We start from the raw sequence: 16,068 nt of genomic DNA, 5'->3' as shown, positions 1-16,068 counted from the left end.
ACCTCGCTGAGAGCGGGTGTTTTACACACCCCCCGCCCCCCAGCTTCAGGGCTGCAGGCAACTATGAAGAAACCCAGTCTGACCGACTGGGAGGTGTCAGGTGCCCGGCTCCTCCTCCTGGTTGGGGGCCGACTTTGGTCTGAATCACTGCTTTCCACCCGTTTCTTGGGGGTGTCGACGGCATTAACGTGTGGGAATTAGCTTTGAAGGGGGCATGGCTGTCTTCGGGGTCCAGGCGATGCCGTGGAAGAGATGGCTTGTTGTTCGGAGACAGCCTTGCAGCTGGCCCGGCTGTGTGCTCTCGACAGAGTTCTCCTCGCCTGGCCACAGAGGCCCCGAAGTCCCAAGGCATTTCTCCGCATTCCCGCAAGGTGCCTTGCTGCTGGAGCCCCGTGCTGGGGTGGAGCGGCGTCCCGCAGGTGGAGAGTTGGGTGCCCGGCTGCCAGGGAAACGCCTCCCGCTGGGAGAGGGGTGTTGGCGGCCTCCGCAGAGGACAGCAGGGAGGGCGGTTGGGGGCCCACCCGCCAGGCCTCCTCCGACACACATCCGAGGCCCTTTGCAGAGGCATCGCCGAGACCCTTGAAAAGTCAGGGGTGTAAGTTACACGCCGTAAACTTCCCCGTCCTATGTGGACGAGTCGGTGAGATTTTGTGGATTGACAGGGCTGCACAGCCCTTGCCGCCCCCCAGTGGGAGGCGCTGCCGTCACCCCGAAAGGCTCCTCACGCCTGTTGGCAGCCAGCGCCTGCCCCTGGCCCCAATCCTGGCCACACAGACTGTCATCCTGGCCACAGCCTTGACGAGCTGTGCGGTCAGCCAGGCTACGTCCCCCGACTCGGTTCTTCTCTCTCTGGATTGTTTTGGCGACTCTGTCCTCTGCGTTTCTATGGAAGTGTCAGAACCCCTTGTCCGCTTCTGCCGAAGGCCCCCCGGGATTTTGTGTACGCGCCACTGAACATGTCAATCAACCAGAGGACGATTCCCACCTCGGCAGCTTGGAGCCTCCGCATCCAGGAAGATGGGGCGGAGGCTCCATCTTCCTTTCCTTTTATGTACATCTTTAATTGCTCTCAGCAAGGATCGTAGCTTGTGGCATGCTAGTCTCCCAGTCGGTACTCTTTTGGGGGTTCGTGCGGTCCTGCTGGGGGGACCTGGTTTTGAAATGGGTCGCCTCCTGTCCGCTCCTCCCTTTGTGTAAGTGCCGCCCAGTGTATGACATTCTCACCCTGACCTCCATCGTGACATCGGTTATGTCGACAGCTCCGGGGTGGGAGGCGACTTCGTGTGAAGGGGAGCGCGTGGCCTCTGGGGGGCTTTGCTGCCGACCGTCTGGGGGGGTCCCGTCTTTAATGTGCCCAGGCCGCACTCTGTCACTGTGAACTCGTGTGGACGTCGTGGGGTCGCTGCCTTCGTTAGGAGGGGGCATGCACACGCCCACAGGTGACTTGCATTCATGTCAGCTCTCGGCTCTGGTGTTTTCCTCCAGTTGATCCATTTTACCCTTGCTTCCCCCAAACTGTTTACCCTCGGAGGGTGCACCTTGCACCCCACATGTCTCGGTCCCCTCCGGCACCTGGCAGAGGGTGGAGCCGCCTGCTCAGGGGGTGCTGCCCCAGGCTTTCTGGGCTTCGGTCTGCTGTCCTGCTGAGCCCTCAGCCATGCCCGTGGGCAGGTCGAGTGGGAAAGGACCAGCCTGTGAACCGGCAACCAAACTTTTTATTTTAGTGATAAGTTCCGACCTCCAGGACCGCTCTGTGGGTGTGGGAAGGGAGACCGAGGGCGAGGGCGAGGGCAGGAGCCTGGGACCGGCAGCCCCACCCTTGGGTGGCCCCGGCTGCTAAATCAGCTGTGGGAAGCCATCCTGGCCTGCGTTCACCCTGCTCTGGAAAATCCGCCGGCTGACCACCACCCGCTGCCCGTGCTCATCCTCCTCCTCCGCCTCGCTGGACTTGCGCCTGGCGCTCTGGTAGACCACGGCACACATGCCCGTGAGCCAGGCGGCCACGGTGCCCGCCGAGAAGATGCAGAAGCCGATGAGCAGCAGGAAGAGGTAGTCCGGGCCATCCAGGTGTGTGATGCACATGTACCGCAGCGGGTTGCCCACCTGCGTGATGGGCCACCCGGCCAGCTCCGTGGGCTCCACGCACGTGGCGTTCTGACCATCTGGAGGAAAAGCACAGCAGGCAGAACGCTGAAACGGCAGACTAACTCCCGGGGTCCCAAGGCCACAGGGCAGCCTGGACCCTCCTTCGCTGCTCCAGGTGTGGCCTGGGGGCCCCACGGGGGCCTCGTCAGAGACGCAGCATCTCCAGTGCAGGGGGTTGGGACGAAGGGAAGGGAAGGAAGATGCTTGTGGGAGACAGTGTAATCAGCGGCCTCGGGGCGGCCCTGGAGATGTCAGGAGAGGGGAGGGGCAGGGGGCAGGGGACACAGTGACCCTTCAGAGTGTCTCCATTGGCCTGGTTCAGGAGCTCTGGGGCTTCAGCCAGGAGGCACCCCCACCTCCCCCTAAGGGTGGGGTGGGTGCCAAGACCCAGCAGGGGAGGCTCCAGGTGGCTCCTCAGGGATTCTAAGCAGGAGGGGCTCGGGTCACCGCCCCAGCCACCACCTGGGAACCGGTACAGAATGACGTGCTGAGAAAGGAAACCATGGACTTTGGAAGAGCTGGGTGTGCCTGGGGTGGGGGTATCACATTCTGATTCTCAGAAGGTTTATTCGGCTTTCACACTGGGGGACTTGGGCGGCAGAGATGCGACCAGGCATCGACCACTTCTTCTCTGTTTAGAGCTTCACCTTCGAAGGAGCAATTGGGTGGTGATTTTATCTCGTTGTCAGGCGGCTCTGAAGCGAGGGGTGTGGGGGCTGTGGGGGGAGGGGGCCTGGGTTTTTCTACCCACTTCCTCTGTCCCCGCCCCGCTCCCTGTCACTGCAAGGCGTCCACTGGTTCCTAGTCTCTCAGCTCCGGGCCACTTCCCACACGCCCAGGGTCTCCTTCATCGAGCGCAGATCTGCCCCGGCTCTCTGCCTCAGAGCCCCCAACCCCCACTTTCCTCTGGGCCCTCGGAGCCCAGAGCACCTGCCCTGTCCGCCTTCCCCTCCTGGCTTCTCCCTTCCCAGGTCCTGTCACGTCAGCGCCCTCCTCTCCCTCGTCCTGCCTGAAGCTGCCTTCGTTTCTCTCCTTCTTCACCCAGTGCCCCTCACTGCCCCTACCCCCATTTATCAAGATTGCTTTTTTTCTGTCCCTCGAGGTCAAGTGCAAATGTATCTTCCCAAGAGGCCTTCTCCAACCTCATCCCCATGGCTCAGAGGACACGTGACTGTCCCCACCACTGAACGCCTCTGTGGCACTTCTTCAGAGCATCCCGATTGCCCCACCACATGCTAACTTGATGGTGGTCATTTACCCCAGGAGAGGGGGCCGTTGTTCTAGCCTGCAAGGCCGGCTCTGAGCTCATGGAATCCATGTCTGGTCCTCGTCATCCCTGTTAATAAGAACCATCATTCATGGGAAGAATTCATTAATTTTTTAAAGATTTGGGGATTCCATAGTACTGTTTTTATTATCACATTCTAGTAGAAGTCCACTGGGGTCGGAGACATACCCTCTATAATTTCAGGGCTCTGAAATTTACTGAGAAAGTGCTTTCTGGCCGAACCTGAAGTTGGTTGTAGCAGCTTGGGCCCAGGCCCTGGAACACTGCGTGTGGGCTCTTTGCCGAATCCCTGGTCCCAGGGCCGCTGACCCGGTTGTGGTTTTTACAGAGCCCTCCGTACCCTTCCTGACTCTTGGTCTTTGCTGCCTTTCTGTCGAGTTTTCCGGACCATTGTGTCTCCTACTTAGTAGCAGTCTATTCGTTATTGAGGGAAGGATGTTCAAGTCACCAGTTCGGGGCGTGTGGCGCTCTGCTTCTGCGCCCTCGCTCCGCCTCTCACAGTGAAGCTGCGCCCCCAGTGAGGTGCGGGGGAGGCCAGAGCCGCCCCCTCTTCCTGGGATCCTGACCCTTTCCTGCCATCTCAAGTGACGCTGCTGCCCTCAGGGCCGCCCCGTCCCAGGGCAGGAGAAGAGCCGGATCGAGTTTCCGGGTTAGGGTTCAACTGTGCAACTGTGTATCTTTTTCCGTGTTTGTTTACTCTTTCTGTGTGTCTACATTCAAGGCGGATTTGTTTCTTGTCCAGTCGGGCAAACCTTGTATTTGAATCGGTCCATTAACATTCCATGTTAGACCGAGACATTTAGAGTAACTGCTTGCTTCTGCTCGCCTGCTTCCTGATGTCCCTTTCCCTCCACTTTGTTGCCTTCTCATTGGTTATTTCCTCTCCTTTCTCTAGCTGGTGGACTGCCCGTCCTTTCCCTGCTCTGGTGTGACGACTCGGGGGTGACAGACCCGTCCGCNCTGTGTATCTTTTTCCGTGTTTGTTTACTCTTTCTGTGTGTCTACATTCAAGGCGGATTTGTTTCTTGTCCAGTCGGGCAAACCTTGTATTTGAATCGGTCCATTAACATTCCATGTTAGACCAAGACATTTAGAGTAACTGCTTGCTTCTGCTCGCCTGCTTCCTGATGTCCCTTTCCCTCCACTTTGTTGCCTTCTCGTTGGTTATTTCCTCTCCTTTCTCTAGCTGGTGGACTGCCCGTCCTTTCCCTGCTCTGGTGTGACGACTCGGGGGTGACAGACCCGTCCGCTGATTCGGAGTGCCTGACACGGGAGGCGCTTTGCAAAATTAACCTCTGCTCTCGACCACCCTGCCGCGCAGCTTTAATTACTTCCGGGCTACAGAAGGAACACATTGTTTATAAATCATGCCCTCTCTGGCCCGCGTGATCTCCTTGGCTCCTACAAAACCCCTCCCAGGTCCCGCTGTGTGCGCTGCGCACTGCCGAACCTCGTTGGCCTCCCGGACAGGTGCCTGGGCCCATGCACGCCCGCACTCCACCCCGCGCCGTGGGCCCCAGGCCTTCGCCCCAGTTAAAGAGCCCAGGTATAATTACAGGTGTCATTAATGTTTAAATTCTTCCTGCAAACGTTCCTAAGGAAACATAACCTCCCCCCTTATTTATTTCCACGGGCAGCACATGCTGCTCGTAGGTAGGAACCTTGGAGCAAAGAGGCGCTCGGAGGGGCAAGAGGCCTGGCGTTTCCCAGCTTGAGGGAACCTCAGGGCACCCAGGGTCAGGGATCCCGACTGGGCTGGGCCGTGGACAGTCCCTGGGACTCTTCCTGAATCGCACAGGCGTGCCGCCTCCCTGGTCTCTCAGATTTTCTGGGTGGTTTAGGGACCCCTGGCACAGCTGTCCCCCCTCAGCCCCTCACTGCCCCCCTGGGGCTGCTCCTCCCGCTGTCAGCCGCAGGCCAGGGCTTCGAGATCAGGTGGGGGACACAGGTGAGCAGAGCCCTGCACAGCCTGGGGAGTGTCTGCTCCCGGCTGCAGGGGACTGGCGCTGTGGCAGGGGAAGAATGTGAGGACCAAGTTCATTCTGGAAATCTGAGTTTCGGCGAGTTGCGGGTGACTGTGCACTGGGTGGGTGGTCGTGGGGCGGTGACCCAGTCACAGCAGCCTTCCGTGGGGGAGGAACAGCCTCAGAATGAGGTGAAGGTGCTCTCTGGTCACGGGGCCTTCAAACGGCTTCAACCCAGAGCAGCACGGAAGGAGCCGTCTTTGCCCGAGTGGCTTTGCGCGCCCCCCTCTTGTGGCAGTCCTGCCCAGACCACCTGGGGACTGTCACTGAACAGCTGACACCGAGGTTCCCTCTGTCCTGAAACCACCCCACGCCCACCCCTGGCACCTGTCCCTTTGTGAGTTCTCGGTTTCTGATTGTTCCCAGTTACAATGGGGACGCCGAGCACGAGGGAGACATTTGGAAACATCACCCACTAACGTCTCTGTGCCAACCAGGTCAGAGCAGCTGCTGAGGGGCTAGAACGCAGGCCATTGGCATGGGGGTCCCGGGGTGTGGCCCGAGGTGCGCCTGCCTCTGCGCCTCTCTGAAGCAGGAGCTCTGGGCCTGGGGCTCCCGTGCTCCCCGAGCTGGAGAGCTGCTGGTTGAGCAGGCCAGGCCTGGGAGGAGAGGGCGGGGCACCGAGTCCCGGGGGGGCGGGTGCAGGTGGTGGAGCCAGTAGAGATGTGGTTCTAGTCAAAGACAGGGCACTTAGGACAGGGTGGGGAGCCCAGGAGTGACAGGCTGCCCAATTTTTAATCACACCCCTGGCTGTGTGACCATCGTCTCATCTCTGGGGACAGTGATCTCAGCACAGACCCATTGTGGCTCGTCTGGGACCCCATCTGCCTGCTCACTAGCTTCCTCTCACTTCATCTAAGTGCACCTTGCCTTTCTCTTTAGGTCCTTGGACTGCCAGCTAGGGGGGCCTAAGAGAGTGTGTGACCCTATTCCCTTCAGGGACAGGTGAGGCTCAGAGAGGGAAGATACCCCAAATCATTCAGTGGCACGGTGGGGCCAGGACTGTGCCCTTTGGCTTCCACAGTACTTTCTCCCTGGCTTGTTTTATTGAAGTCAGGAACTGTGACCTCTCTCTCTGTGATCCAATCACCCCAACAACCTGTCCATGTGATGAACATACAATCAACATTCGAGGTGAAGGGACTGTGGTGTGACTCCCCTGGCCCCAGCAGGAGCATTGAACTTGTATGGCAGGGGCTTTCCGTGCTGTGAGGAGGCTGGATTCGAAGGCATCCTGTTAAACGGTGGTCCGGACCCACGCGGTGGCCGCTGGCCCTTCACGTGGCTATTTAGAGCAATGGAAGTGGAGTGAAATGGGAAGTCCAGTCCCTGGACTTCGGTCGCACTCGCCGCATTTCAAGGGCTCAGTGACTGCATGTGGCCAGTTTATCGGCAGGCTCAGATCTGGACTGTTCCCTCTGGGCAGCACTGGACCAGGCCTTGGGGGTGGGGGGCATGGGTGCAGGAGGCCCCCCCCTTTGCATTTCTGAGAGCATCCAGAGAGGCCCGGACCCTGTCCTGCGAGGGAGTGCCGCTGTCCCGGCGGGGCTCAGTTGCCGCTCTCACCTTCAAATAGCTCTGATGACCGGAAAATTCCAGCTCCCCCCAGGAGCCGGTCCTCCTCTTTGCTGATCTCTGCCAGAAAGGAAATGGGCTCCGTGCGTCCATTTCAGCTCCAGATCGATCAGGAGGAGCAGGGCTCAGAGCGCCCTGGCAGCCGGCCGGGGCGGCACTTCCGCCGGAATGTCCTCCTGTGTTGCAGAGCGAGCACGCGGACCCTTTGGGAGCCCGGCTGGATTTCGGTGCCTTCGGTGCCTCAAATAGCTCAAGCTATTTGAGCGTGTCCTGTTGGCAGGTCTCTTTAGAGGGAGCCCTTTGGTAATGGCACCAGGCTTCCACGTTCCTGTTCAGCGTAGCCGTGAAATCTGGTGAAGGGAACACCTTCTCCTGCACCTCTCCGTGGGGGGCGACTTTAACCAGAATGTGACACGGGAGAGACGCATTGTTGCCCTGAGGCCTTTTGTCTGGTGACCTCTCCATCTCTTTCACCGGACTCGGTTTTCTTCAAGGTGACACAGTGTTGCAGATAAATCTCAGCTAATGGGATTTCCCAACAATTTCCTCCATCCTCTGAAGCAAGAGTTGGTAAAGAGTTAGGGGCTGGTGCGTCATTCTGGCCAGGGATTCCTTATTTTTGCAGGGTCCTCTTCAAGATCAGAGCACTGTTTGGGACCCAGACAGGTGCACCCCAAACCGCTCGTTTTAGCCTTTCCCCTTTGGGGAGGCCTCAGACAGGGAGATATTGGAGCAAAGGCGTTGCTCGTGCCCTGCAGGCCCCCCGCAACGCATGCAAAGTTCGTGACTTTCACCCCAGGCCAGGTCCGTCCCACAGTGGGACTGGCCTCCTTGCCCTCATCCCCAGAAAGTCACCTGCACGCCCACACCCGTTTCTGGAGGGGTGGGGGGCTGGTCTCCAGGGACGGACAGCTGCCCTGCTGTGGCTGGCCACGCCAGGGGGCTCACAGGGCCCAGCTGAGACCAGGTCTGGTTGGGCTTCTGGGTTTCTTCTCCAGGGGCTGAGCCCCTGGGTCCATAACTTGTGTGATGGCCCAGCTCCCTCCGAGATGCCTTCTGTCCCACCCTCTCCGGGACGAGAGCCCCCGGACCTGCTGCCCCACTTCCCCACTCCACCTGTACCCACAGGTGCCTGTGCAGTTGTGTCTTCTGGACAGGCGCGCTGTCCTTCCGCACCACGCGTGCTGACCCTTCCCGACACCCAGTGCCCGTCCCGGGATCACCTGGCTCCATCCTTCCACATCTGCCAAGCGTTTGTTTATGGAATGCTTACGGTGTGCCAGAACTCGGCCGGTTGGTTCTATTCTTATACTTGTCTGAAGGGTGGGGGAAGAGGCGCTAGGGTGCCCCCGGGGCCCTGGCAGAAGGGAGGGGGCAGTGGACAGAGTGGCAGCCACTGGCCTGGAAACCCACCAGGTGAGACCCGGATTCAGGCCGTCCTCTGCCGCCTGAGGAGGTCAGCGTCTTGAAGACAAAGGGGGGCTCGTATCAAAGCCGCTCCCTGCCTTGGCCCTCCCCTCTCTCACTGTCCAGGGCTCATGTGTCCCCCCCAGTGCCTATCCCTGCCATGTACACACCACAGCCCTGGGCTTTCTATTGCCTGAGAGTGACCAAATGTGCTTGGGCCCTGGAAGCCGGCATCTGAATTGAGCAGATCAAAGTCTTTCCCAGTGGGATACAGTGTCCTTGTATTACTCTCTTCCTTTGTCGCCGTTTCCACACTCACCCTTGTGCGTTGACACGCCACCTCCGTGTGTTCGGTGATATGACTGTCCCCACGTCGGGGATTGGGAAATGGGGGCCCAGAGCAAACGGTGACTCTCCCAAGGGCAGCCCTGCTGTGAGCACGTGCCAGGTTGGGGACCAGATCTCAGCTCTTTGAATCCCTCTTCCGGAACCTCCCCACTGTCCCCACTGTCCCCGCAGCCAGCCCAAGGGTGGGCCCTGCAGCGCAGTCAGCGTGTTCTCATTCCATCGGCTTCGCCCACAGGCCCCCTCCCTCCTGTGTTTTGACTCCCCCTTGTCTGGAGCCCGTGGCTCTGACTCCAGCACACGCCCGCCCCCCACTGCCCCGTCGCGCCCTCACCTGGGTGGTCCAGATGGGACACGATTAAGTAGATGGTGAAGTCCAGGAAGGAGCAGTTACACTTCCAAGGGTTCCCACTGAGGTACAGCGTCTGCAGCGTGGGGAGGTTTTGGAAGGCAGCGTGGTCCAAGGTCTGCAAGCCAGTGTCCCGGAGGTCCAGGAGCCTCAGAGAGCTGGTGTTGGCGAAGGTGTACTTGTTCAGAGACAACAGGTGCGGGTTGTTGGAGAGGTTCAGCTGCACCAGGCTGCTGAGCATGGAGAAACTGTGCGGGGAGACCGAGGTCAGGTTGTTGGAGCTGAGGTCGAGGTAGATGAGCTTGAAGACCCCGATGAAGGTGTAGTCCATCACGTGGCCGATCAGGTTGTTCTGGCAGGCCAGGTAGACCAGGTCGCTGAGCAGCCCGAGGTTCATGGCCGGCAGGAAGGTGATGCGGTTGTGGTCCAGGTAGAGCCTCCGGGTGTCCAGGGGTATGTCGGGGGGGTACTCCTTTAGCTGCGCCCCCGTGCACACCACTTCCTGGGCTTGGCACTGGCAGCTGTTTGGACACTTGGACCCCGACACCAGCCCCATGCCGAAGGAAAGGAGCAGCCACCCAGGGCCTGGGGCAGGGGACATCGTGGGACGGCACCGAGCCACCACTCTCTCTCTCCTCCCACCTTCCGTCAGTGGGCGGGCAGGCGAGAGCTGTCCCTCCGATCTGAAGGCTGCGGAGGGGCAGGCTCAGGCGGGGGAGGGGCGCCGGAAAGAACTGGAACCCTCTAGCCTGGTGCAAAGCGATTTTCCATTACAGCAGAACCCGACTGTAGAAGCTGAGATGCGAGGCCTAGGGCTCCGCCGCTCCCCGGGTGGCTCTGCCTGTGGCGCGCTCCCAGGTCGCCCTGGCAGCTGGCCTGCTTGGCAGCTCTGAGAGGTCTCACCCCTGCCCCACACTTGGGAGTGAAGGAGAGCCTGGGGACAGCCACCTGACCATGAGGTTGCCCTTGGGCACCTCTGTGATGTCAGCAGCCTCAGAAGAGGGCTGGGCGGAGGGAGCTGCCTCTCCCTCCGGGGGTGTGGGGGGTGTTTGTGTGTGGGTACGCGGCTGTCCCCTGGGGGATTCGGGCTCTTTGGCATGGGTGTGTGTGTGAGTGTGTGTGTGTGTGTGTGTGTGTGTGTGAGACAGCTCCCCGCGGCAGAGGATTAGGTTACACTGGACTCCCGTATCTGTGGGCCAAGAGGGAACGTGGGAATCTCCAGTCCCACTCCCTGCTTCACTGACGAGCAAAGTGATTGGTTTAAGGTTCCCCCTCAGAGGGGTCTTGTGGGGGCGACTTTCCTCGCAAGTCCCCCCGTGTGTCATGGATGAAAGTAAACACTACCAAGACGTGATCTGCTTGGGGAGGAAAAGTGGCTGATCCCTCAAAGAAGGAGGGCCAAGAGCCCCTTCCTCAAGGGGCTTTTATTGGGTTCATTTGCACAAGAATACAGGTAAGGCTCAAACAATAGATATCATTCAAAGAACTGTGAGGGCTTATTCTCAGTCAGGGACAGATAGCTAACAGACCCACAAAACTTTGAGGAACAAACTTCTGGCTTGGACCCTTATCATTTAAATGAGAGCATTCTAAACAAAGCAGGTTTCACAGGATTTTTACATATTCTTTCTTAGGCCTGATTTACTCCGATACCCACCCTTTCCAGCACAGGGCTGCACCGCCTTCTCCATCACAGGTTTTTAGGCTTAAGTGGATTAGAGCCAGGAAGCACTTCTCCCAATGGAAATGGGGACTCGGGCTATGTCACAATAGGTGGGGGGACGAGGGCCCATCACTCCCTCTTTGTCGCAGCCCCCCGAGTCCTTCCATGATGGCCTCCCAAGTGATCGTGTCTGGCCTAGGTTGCCCCTCTCCAAGGGGTCATACACACCATGGACATCGACCATGCTTTGGGGTCAGGGGAAGAAGCAGAAGCAGCGCTTGCTGCCAGAGACAAGCTTTGTCTCCTGTGGCTCACATTCCGGAGGTCGCTCACTTAGCCGTGGGAGGCAGTTACAATTCCTGAAACCAGGCAGGGCCGTTCCCAACAGGGTCTTGAACTTGGAGGGGCGCCACTGTTTCTGTCTTGTACAGAGAAGATGGGGAAAGGGGGAGTCCCTTTGAGGTGAGCAGGGGCCTTTTGCTGCTAAGGTGCCTCTCTGAGACTGCACCGCTAGTTTGCATGTGATGCTGTCTGCATTCTACACACACACACACACACGGTCCCACAGAAGCAGTGGGACCCCTTTTCATCACAAAACCTTGTATTGTAAAATCGTAATCATGTAGTTCTGTAACAGAACACCGTCACATGCAAGCACACCATGTGACATTTCAGGGGGCATGTTCAAAGTGCGGTCCAGCTCACGGTAGACATTCATGTACCCGGCCAACCTTGCTCGAGCATTCCTTCCGTTCCTTCCCCCCCCAACACACACACAACACACATATGCTGGTGTTTGAAAAGACCACTTGAACAAGGATAAGCCACTCTCCCTAGAACAAAATGCAGATGCCAATTTTAAAAACCTGAGTGTGGTGCTATGAACTGCGCCTTCCCATTGCTACTCCCCAGGGCCTTTACAATGGCGAGGGCTTCCAGCATGCACCTGTCTGCATTCCCTACCTGCCAGGGGAGGGGTGGACAGAGAGCCCCTTAAGGTGTAAACTGTGCCACCCAGTCTGGAAAATGATTTTATTCTCTAAAGCGTCCCTGTCAAAGCAGCTGTGATCACGGAGGAGGAAATGGAAGGCACGTCTCGCTCTGCGCTGTGCCCGGCACCTGGTGGTGGAAACCATTGAGTGGCCGATGCCCGAATGTTCCCTCCTCTTCCCTGCCAGGAGCGAAATTAATACCCTCAGCAGATCCGATGCTGGGCGGCTGACCCCGACTGTGATCACTTACTCAGCATTCCTCCGGTGACTGGGTGTGAATTAAGATGATGACTGAGGAGTGTTTACCAGATTGAAAGTGACCTCATTTAAGTAGAAATGAAAACACTTACAATAACGACCCCCAGGGTAATTGTACTAATTGAGGCAGGGTGGTATTGATAGGGGAGTTACCCTTTCCCTATAATTAAAAAAAAAGTTCCTGGCTGGCTCTTCCGGGACTGCCTTGGAGGAGGCTGGTTTCTGAGCCGTTGTGATTTTTCTGGGGGCCGACCCGGGGGCCAGACGGGGCAGTGGGGATGCTTTCCTCAGAGGGGCAGTGGTTCTGCTTGTTTCCTTTTTGTAACTGACTTCTGAGAGGTGACCTTGGCTAGTAAAGTTATGGAGGTTTCACGGTACGATGGCACAACCCATCATCTGTGTGTCGTGCTGTGTGTCCGCCACCCCGTGTTTGGTCTCCTTCCATCACCGCTTGCCCTCCCTTTACCCTCCCCTGCCTCCCCCACCACTTCCCTTTTGGTCATCACCGTGCTGTCCCCTGTGTCTATGAGACTCTTTTTCCCCCCTCAATCCCTTGGTAGCCGATCTCTTTTCCACGAGAGCTCATGGCTGCCTGGCCCGCCGAGGCTCACCAAGCGGCTTCCCAGCCTCTCCACCTGGTCTTTCCCGCCTCTCTCCCGAGTCCCAACCCTCCCTCTCCCCGCAGAGCCTGCCTCCAGGCTGCCCCGCCGAGTTCCCCGCGTTCTCCCGCAGACCAGACCGGCTTTCCCAGACCGTAGCTTCGGCCTCAGGTTCGCCGGTCTGACTGTAGGGTCCCCAGAGCTTCCCCTTAGCAAAACCCCAGAGACTCCCAGAGGGAAAGCACACGGGGGTCCAGACCCACACCAGTTGGTCCCCCCCACCCCCCCCCACTGTTTTGACCCAACCGTGCAGCGATTAACCTCCCAGATCCACCCTTTTGCTGGAGGTGGCACTGTGTTCGGTCCCGAAATCTCCACAACCCCGGGGGCGAGTGTCAGCCTTGCCCGTGNTGGCTGCCTGGCCCGCCGAGGCTCACCAAGCGGCTTCCCAGCCTCTCCACCTGGTCTTTCCCGCCTCTCTCCCGAGTCCCAACCCTCCCTCTCCCCGCAGAGCCTGCCTCCAGGCTGCCCCGCCGAGTTCCCCGCGTCCTCCCGCAGACCAGACCGGCTTTCCCAGACCGTAGCTTCGGCCTCAGGCTCGCCGGTCTGACTGTAGTGTCCCCAGAGCTTCCCCTTAGCAAAGCCCCAGAGACTCCCAGACGGAAAGCACACGGGGGTCCAGACCCACACCAGTTGGTCCCCCCCGCCCCCCCCCACTGTTTTGACCCAACTGTGCAGCGATTAACCTCCCAGATCCGCCCTTTTGCTGGAGGTGGCACTGTGTTCGGTCCCGAAATCTCCACAACCCCGGGGGCGAGTGTCAGCCTTGCCCGTGTAGACCAGGTCCCTGAAACGTGGTCCTCATTTCAACGCCTTGGAAATATTGGTCCGGTGGAGACCGGGTGGGGTTAGAGGAGGCACAACGGAGGGCGGAGCCTTCCCAAGCTGGCTGACTCTCAGAGAGTCCCCAAAACTGGTTTTCAAGCCATGCCCCATGAGACGGCGATTTCGGGAATCCCGCCTGGGGAAGTTTCAGACGGGGCTGTTGGCCCCGGGTAGAGTGGCTGGCGTCTCCGCCTTTCTTCCTGTCGTCTCTGCACCGACGGAGGCGGCGCGGTGCTTCCGACTCTCTTTGGGGCTGTGCGTTCCCTCATCCAGGAAGGTCTCAGACACCGCCTGGGAGGGGAGGTATTTGAGGCCACATGGCCTCTGTCAGGTGGCTGCAGGGACGGGACTTGCGTGTCAGCCACAGCCGGACTGCCCTTGGTGCGTGTGGCTGTCTCACCAGCCCACCTCTGTCCCCTGGGGGCAGGAGTGCAGCCAGCGGCCGAGGGGCCCCCTGTACGGGCACAGTCTACAGCTGAGTCCAGCCTTGGCAGGCCCCCATTTTTAGCTGAATCTGATGGGGACACTGCCTTCCCCGAGCAAGGATCCCCTGGGAAGCGGATGACCTGATTCTGCTAGAAGAGAAAAAAGTTCCATCCTGGTTCATGTGGCTCAGTGGATTGAGCTCTGCCTGTGACCAAAGGGTTACCAGTTCGATTCCCAGTCCAGGCACATGCCTGGGTTGTGGGCCAGGTACCCAGTGGGGGCCTGCAAGAGGCAACCATGCATTGATGTTTCTTTCCTTCTCTTTCTCTCTCCCTTCTCCTCTAAAAGTAAATAAATAAAATCATGGGGTGGGGGGAGAGAGAGAGAGAGTGTAAAGTTTCAAAACCTGCTGGAAGGTGGGCTGGGGCCCCAGGGCCAAACATATACACCTCCTGCTCCCATGTCCGTATCTCCCTGTGAGCCTTGGGTCTGTTTTCAGGACCGAGGGGTGGGATGTTTTTTGTCTCTTCCCTCAGCCCTCCCAAGGGTAGCTCAGGAGGGGAGACCGTGACAGGCACAGGCCCGAGGGGACCGCACCCACCGAGGCCTGTGTCTTCAGGTTCCTTTGGCTTTCAGCGTTTCCTGCAACTTTCCAACCCAGAGTGACCCCAGAGGGCTCATGGAAATCGGTGTCGTTTTGAGGGGTTTGGATCACAGTGGTGGCTTCTAACACATGCACACGACCCCACGAGGACCTGTCATCGCGCCGGCACTCGTGTGGGGACCCGGGGTGGGAGCCTGCTGAGCGGGGGGGGGGGGGGGGGGGGCTGTCTTGCGCTGGGTGCCGGGTGGACGTCCTTGTGTGGAGGCAGCTGCGCGGGGTCGGAGCTTCGCAACGGGAGGGCTCTCACCGGGTGACTCTGGGCGGGCGGGCGGGAGGGCGTCTGGGCCCCTCTGGCACCCGTTTCCTCTCTGATAAGACAGGGGTGACAGATACTGTTTCCCTGGAATTGCTATCAAAGTCGCACGTGATTGGATAGAAGACAACTGCTGTCCTTTACGAATCCCGCTGTGTCCTGTATGGGATCCCCCCCGCAACCCAGCGAGGCACGCGGCGTGACCCCCGTTTTACAAACCGGGAGACTGGCTCCGCGAGGCACCCCTTGCCCAGGGTCACAGTTCAGGCCGGATGTGGTCCCCGCAGCCCCACACCCAAGGGACAGCGCCACAGGACTCCGCTCTGCCATCTGCGGCAAACGCTGTGGGACGGCCATCCCTGGACCTGCTGGTGGCGGGCGCTTCCCCGTCCGCCCCTGCTCGCGCCCCGTGGCCCCCTGACGAGCGGCCCGAGCAGACCACTGTGGCCGAGAGCTGTTCGGTCTTGCGGCTGCTCGTCCCTCAGGAGGTGTACGATACTTTTCGGCTGTAAGTGCCTTGGAGATGGTCTTGTGTCCTGTTCCTCATTTCTCGGGCCAGGGAGCTAAAAGCAAACACAATTAGCTGATCTCACTCAAAAAAGGAGCAGGGATGCCAGCAGCAGCTGACTGGCCCATGGCCGAGGGGACGAGGGGCCCTCAGCAGCCGCTCTGGACCGGAGGGTCCTTCCCAGGTGTCTGGGTGAGCTCTGTCCCCCTGGCCCCGCCCTGGGCATCCAGTCCTGTGGAAACCCGTGGGGGTGAGCACTATAGAAACCTCCCCCAAACCGGGGTGGGGGCCCTCCCCCAGGGCCTACTCCCCAGAGCTGTGAGACACTAACATCCTCTCGCAGAAAGCCCCTCTGGTGGCCCTTGGGGGGGGGCGCGTCTGTACCTCCCACAGGCCTGAGGGAGGCCAGGGCGAGGCCTGGGGAGGCTGAGTTCTGTCCCTGTCTACCAGTGTTTCTTGCGCAGAGGTTTTTCGGAACACAGGTGGGGGGGAGGGGAGACTTTGAGCACCCCTGCGACAGGCAGGCGTTAGAGGTTCTCTGCTTGATGCTGTGTCCACTGGGCAGGTGACCGGAAGTGGAGAAGGGCCACAGTACCCCTGAGCCGGGTGGTGAGGCTGCCCCCACAGCTGGCTTTTCCTGGTGTCTTTGAAAGGCTGTTGACTGGGAACGGCTGGCGTTCAGCGATG

General features: G+C 59.4%; 2 protein-coding genes across 3 annotated transcripts in view; one reads left to right on the top strand and one right to left on the bottom strand.

Annotated features, from left to right (window-relative positions):
* The window catches only part of RXRG (retinoid X receptor gamma), a 112,097-nt gene that overhangs the window by 27,090 nt on the left and 68,939 nt on the right, over positions 1-16,068 (top strand). The gene's annotated exons all lie outside the window — the stretch shown is intronic.
* Positions 1,837-9,734, bottom strand: LRRC52 (leucine rich repeat containing 52). The gene is made up of 2 exons (XM_037035318.1): positions 9,119-9,734; positions 1,837-2,162 (listed from the first exon to the last, which is right to left on the bottom strand). Exons 1-2 carry the CDS (start codon positions 9,732-9,734, stop codon positions 1,837-1,839), a joined length of 942 nt encoding a protein of 313 aa, XP_036891213.1.

Source organism: Sturnira hondurensis, unplaced genomic scaffold, assembly GCF_014824575.4.
Source record: "Sturnira hondurensis isolate 20B ecotype Veracruz unplaced genomic scaffold, ASM1482457v3 Scaffold0022215, whole genome shotgun sequence".
Lineage (NCBI taxonomy): Eukaryota > Metazoa > Chordata > Mammalia > Chiroptera > Phyllostomidae > Sturnira > Sturnira hondurensis.
This window is presented reverse-complemented; position numbering and strand designations above follow the sequence as displayed.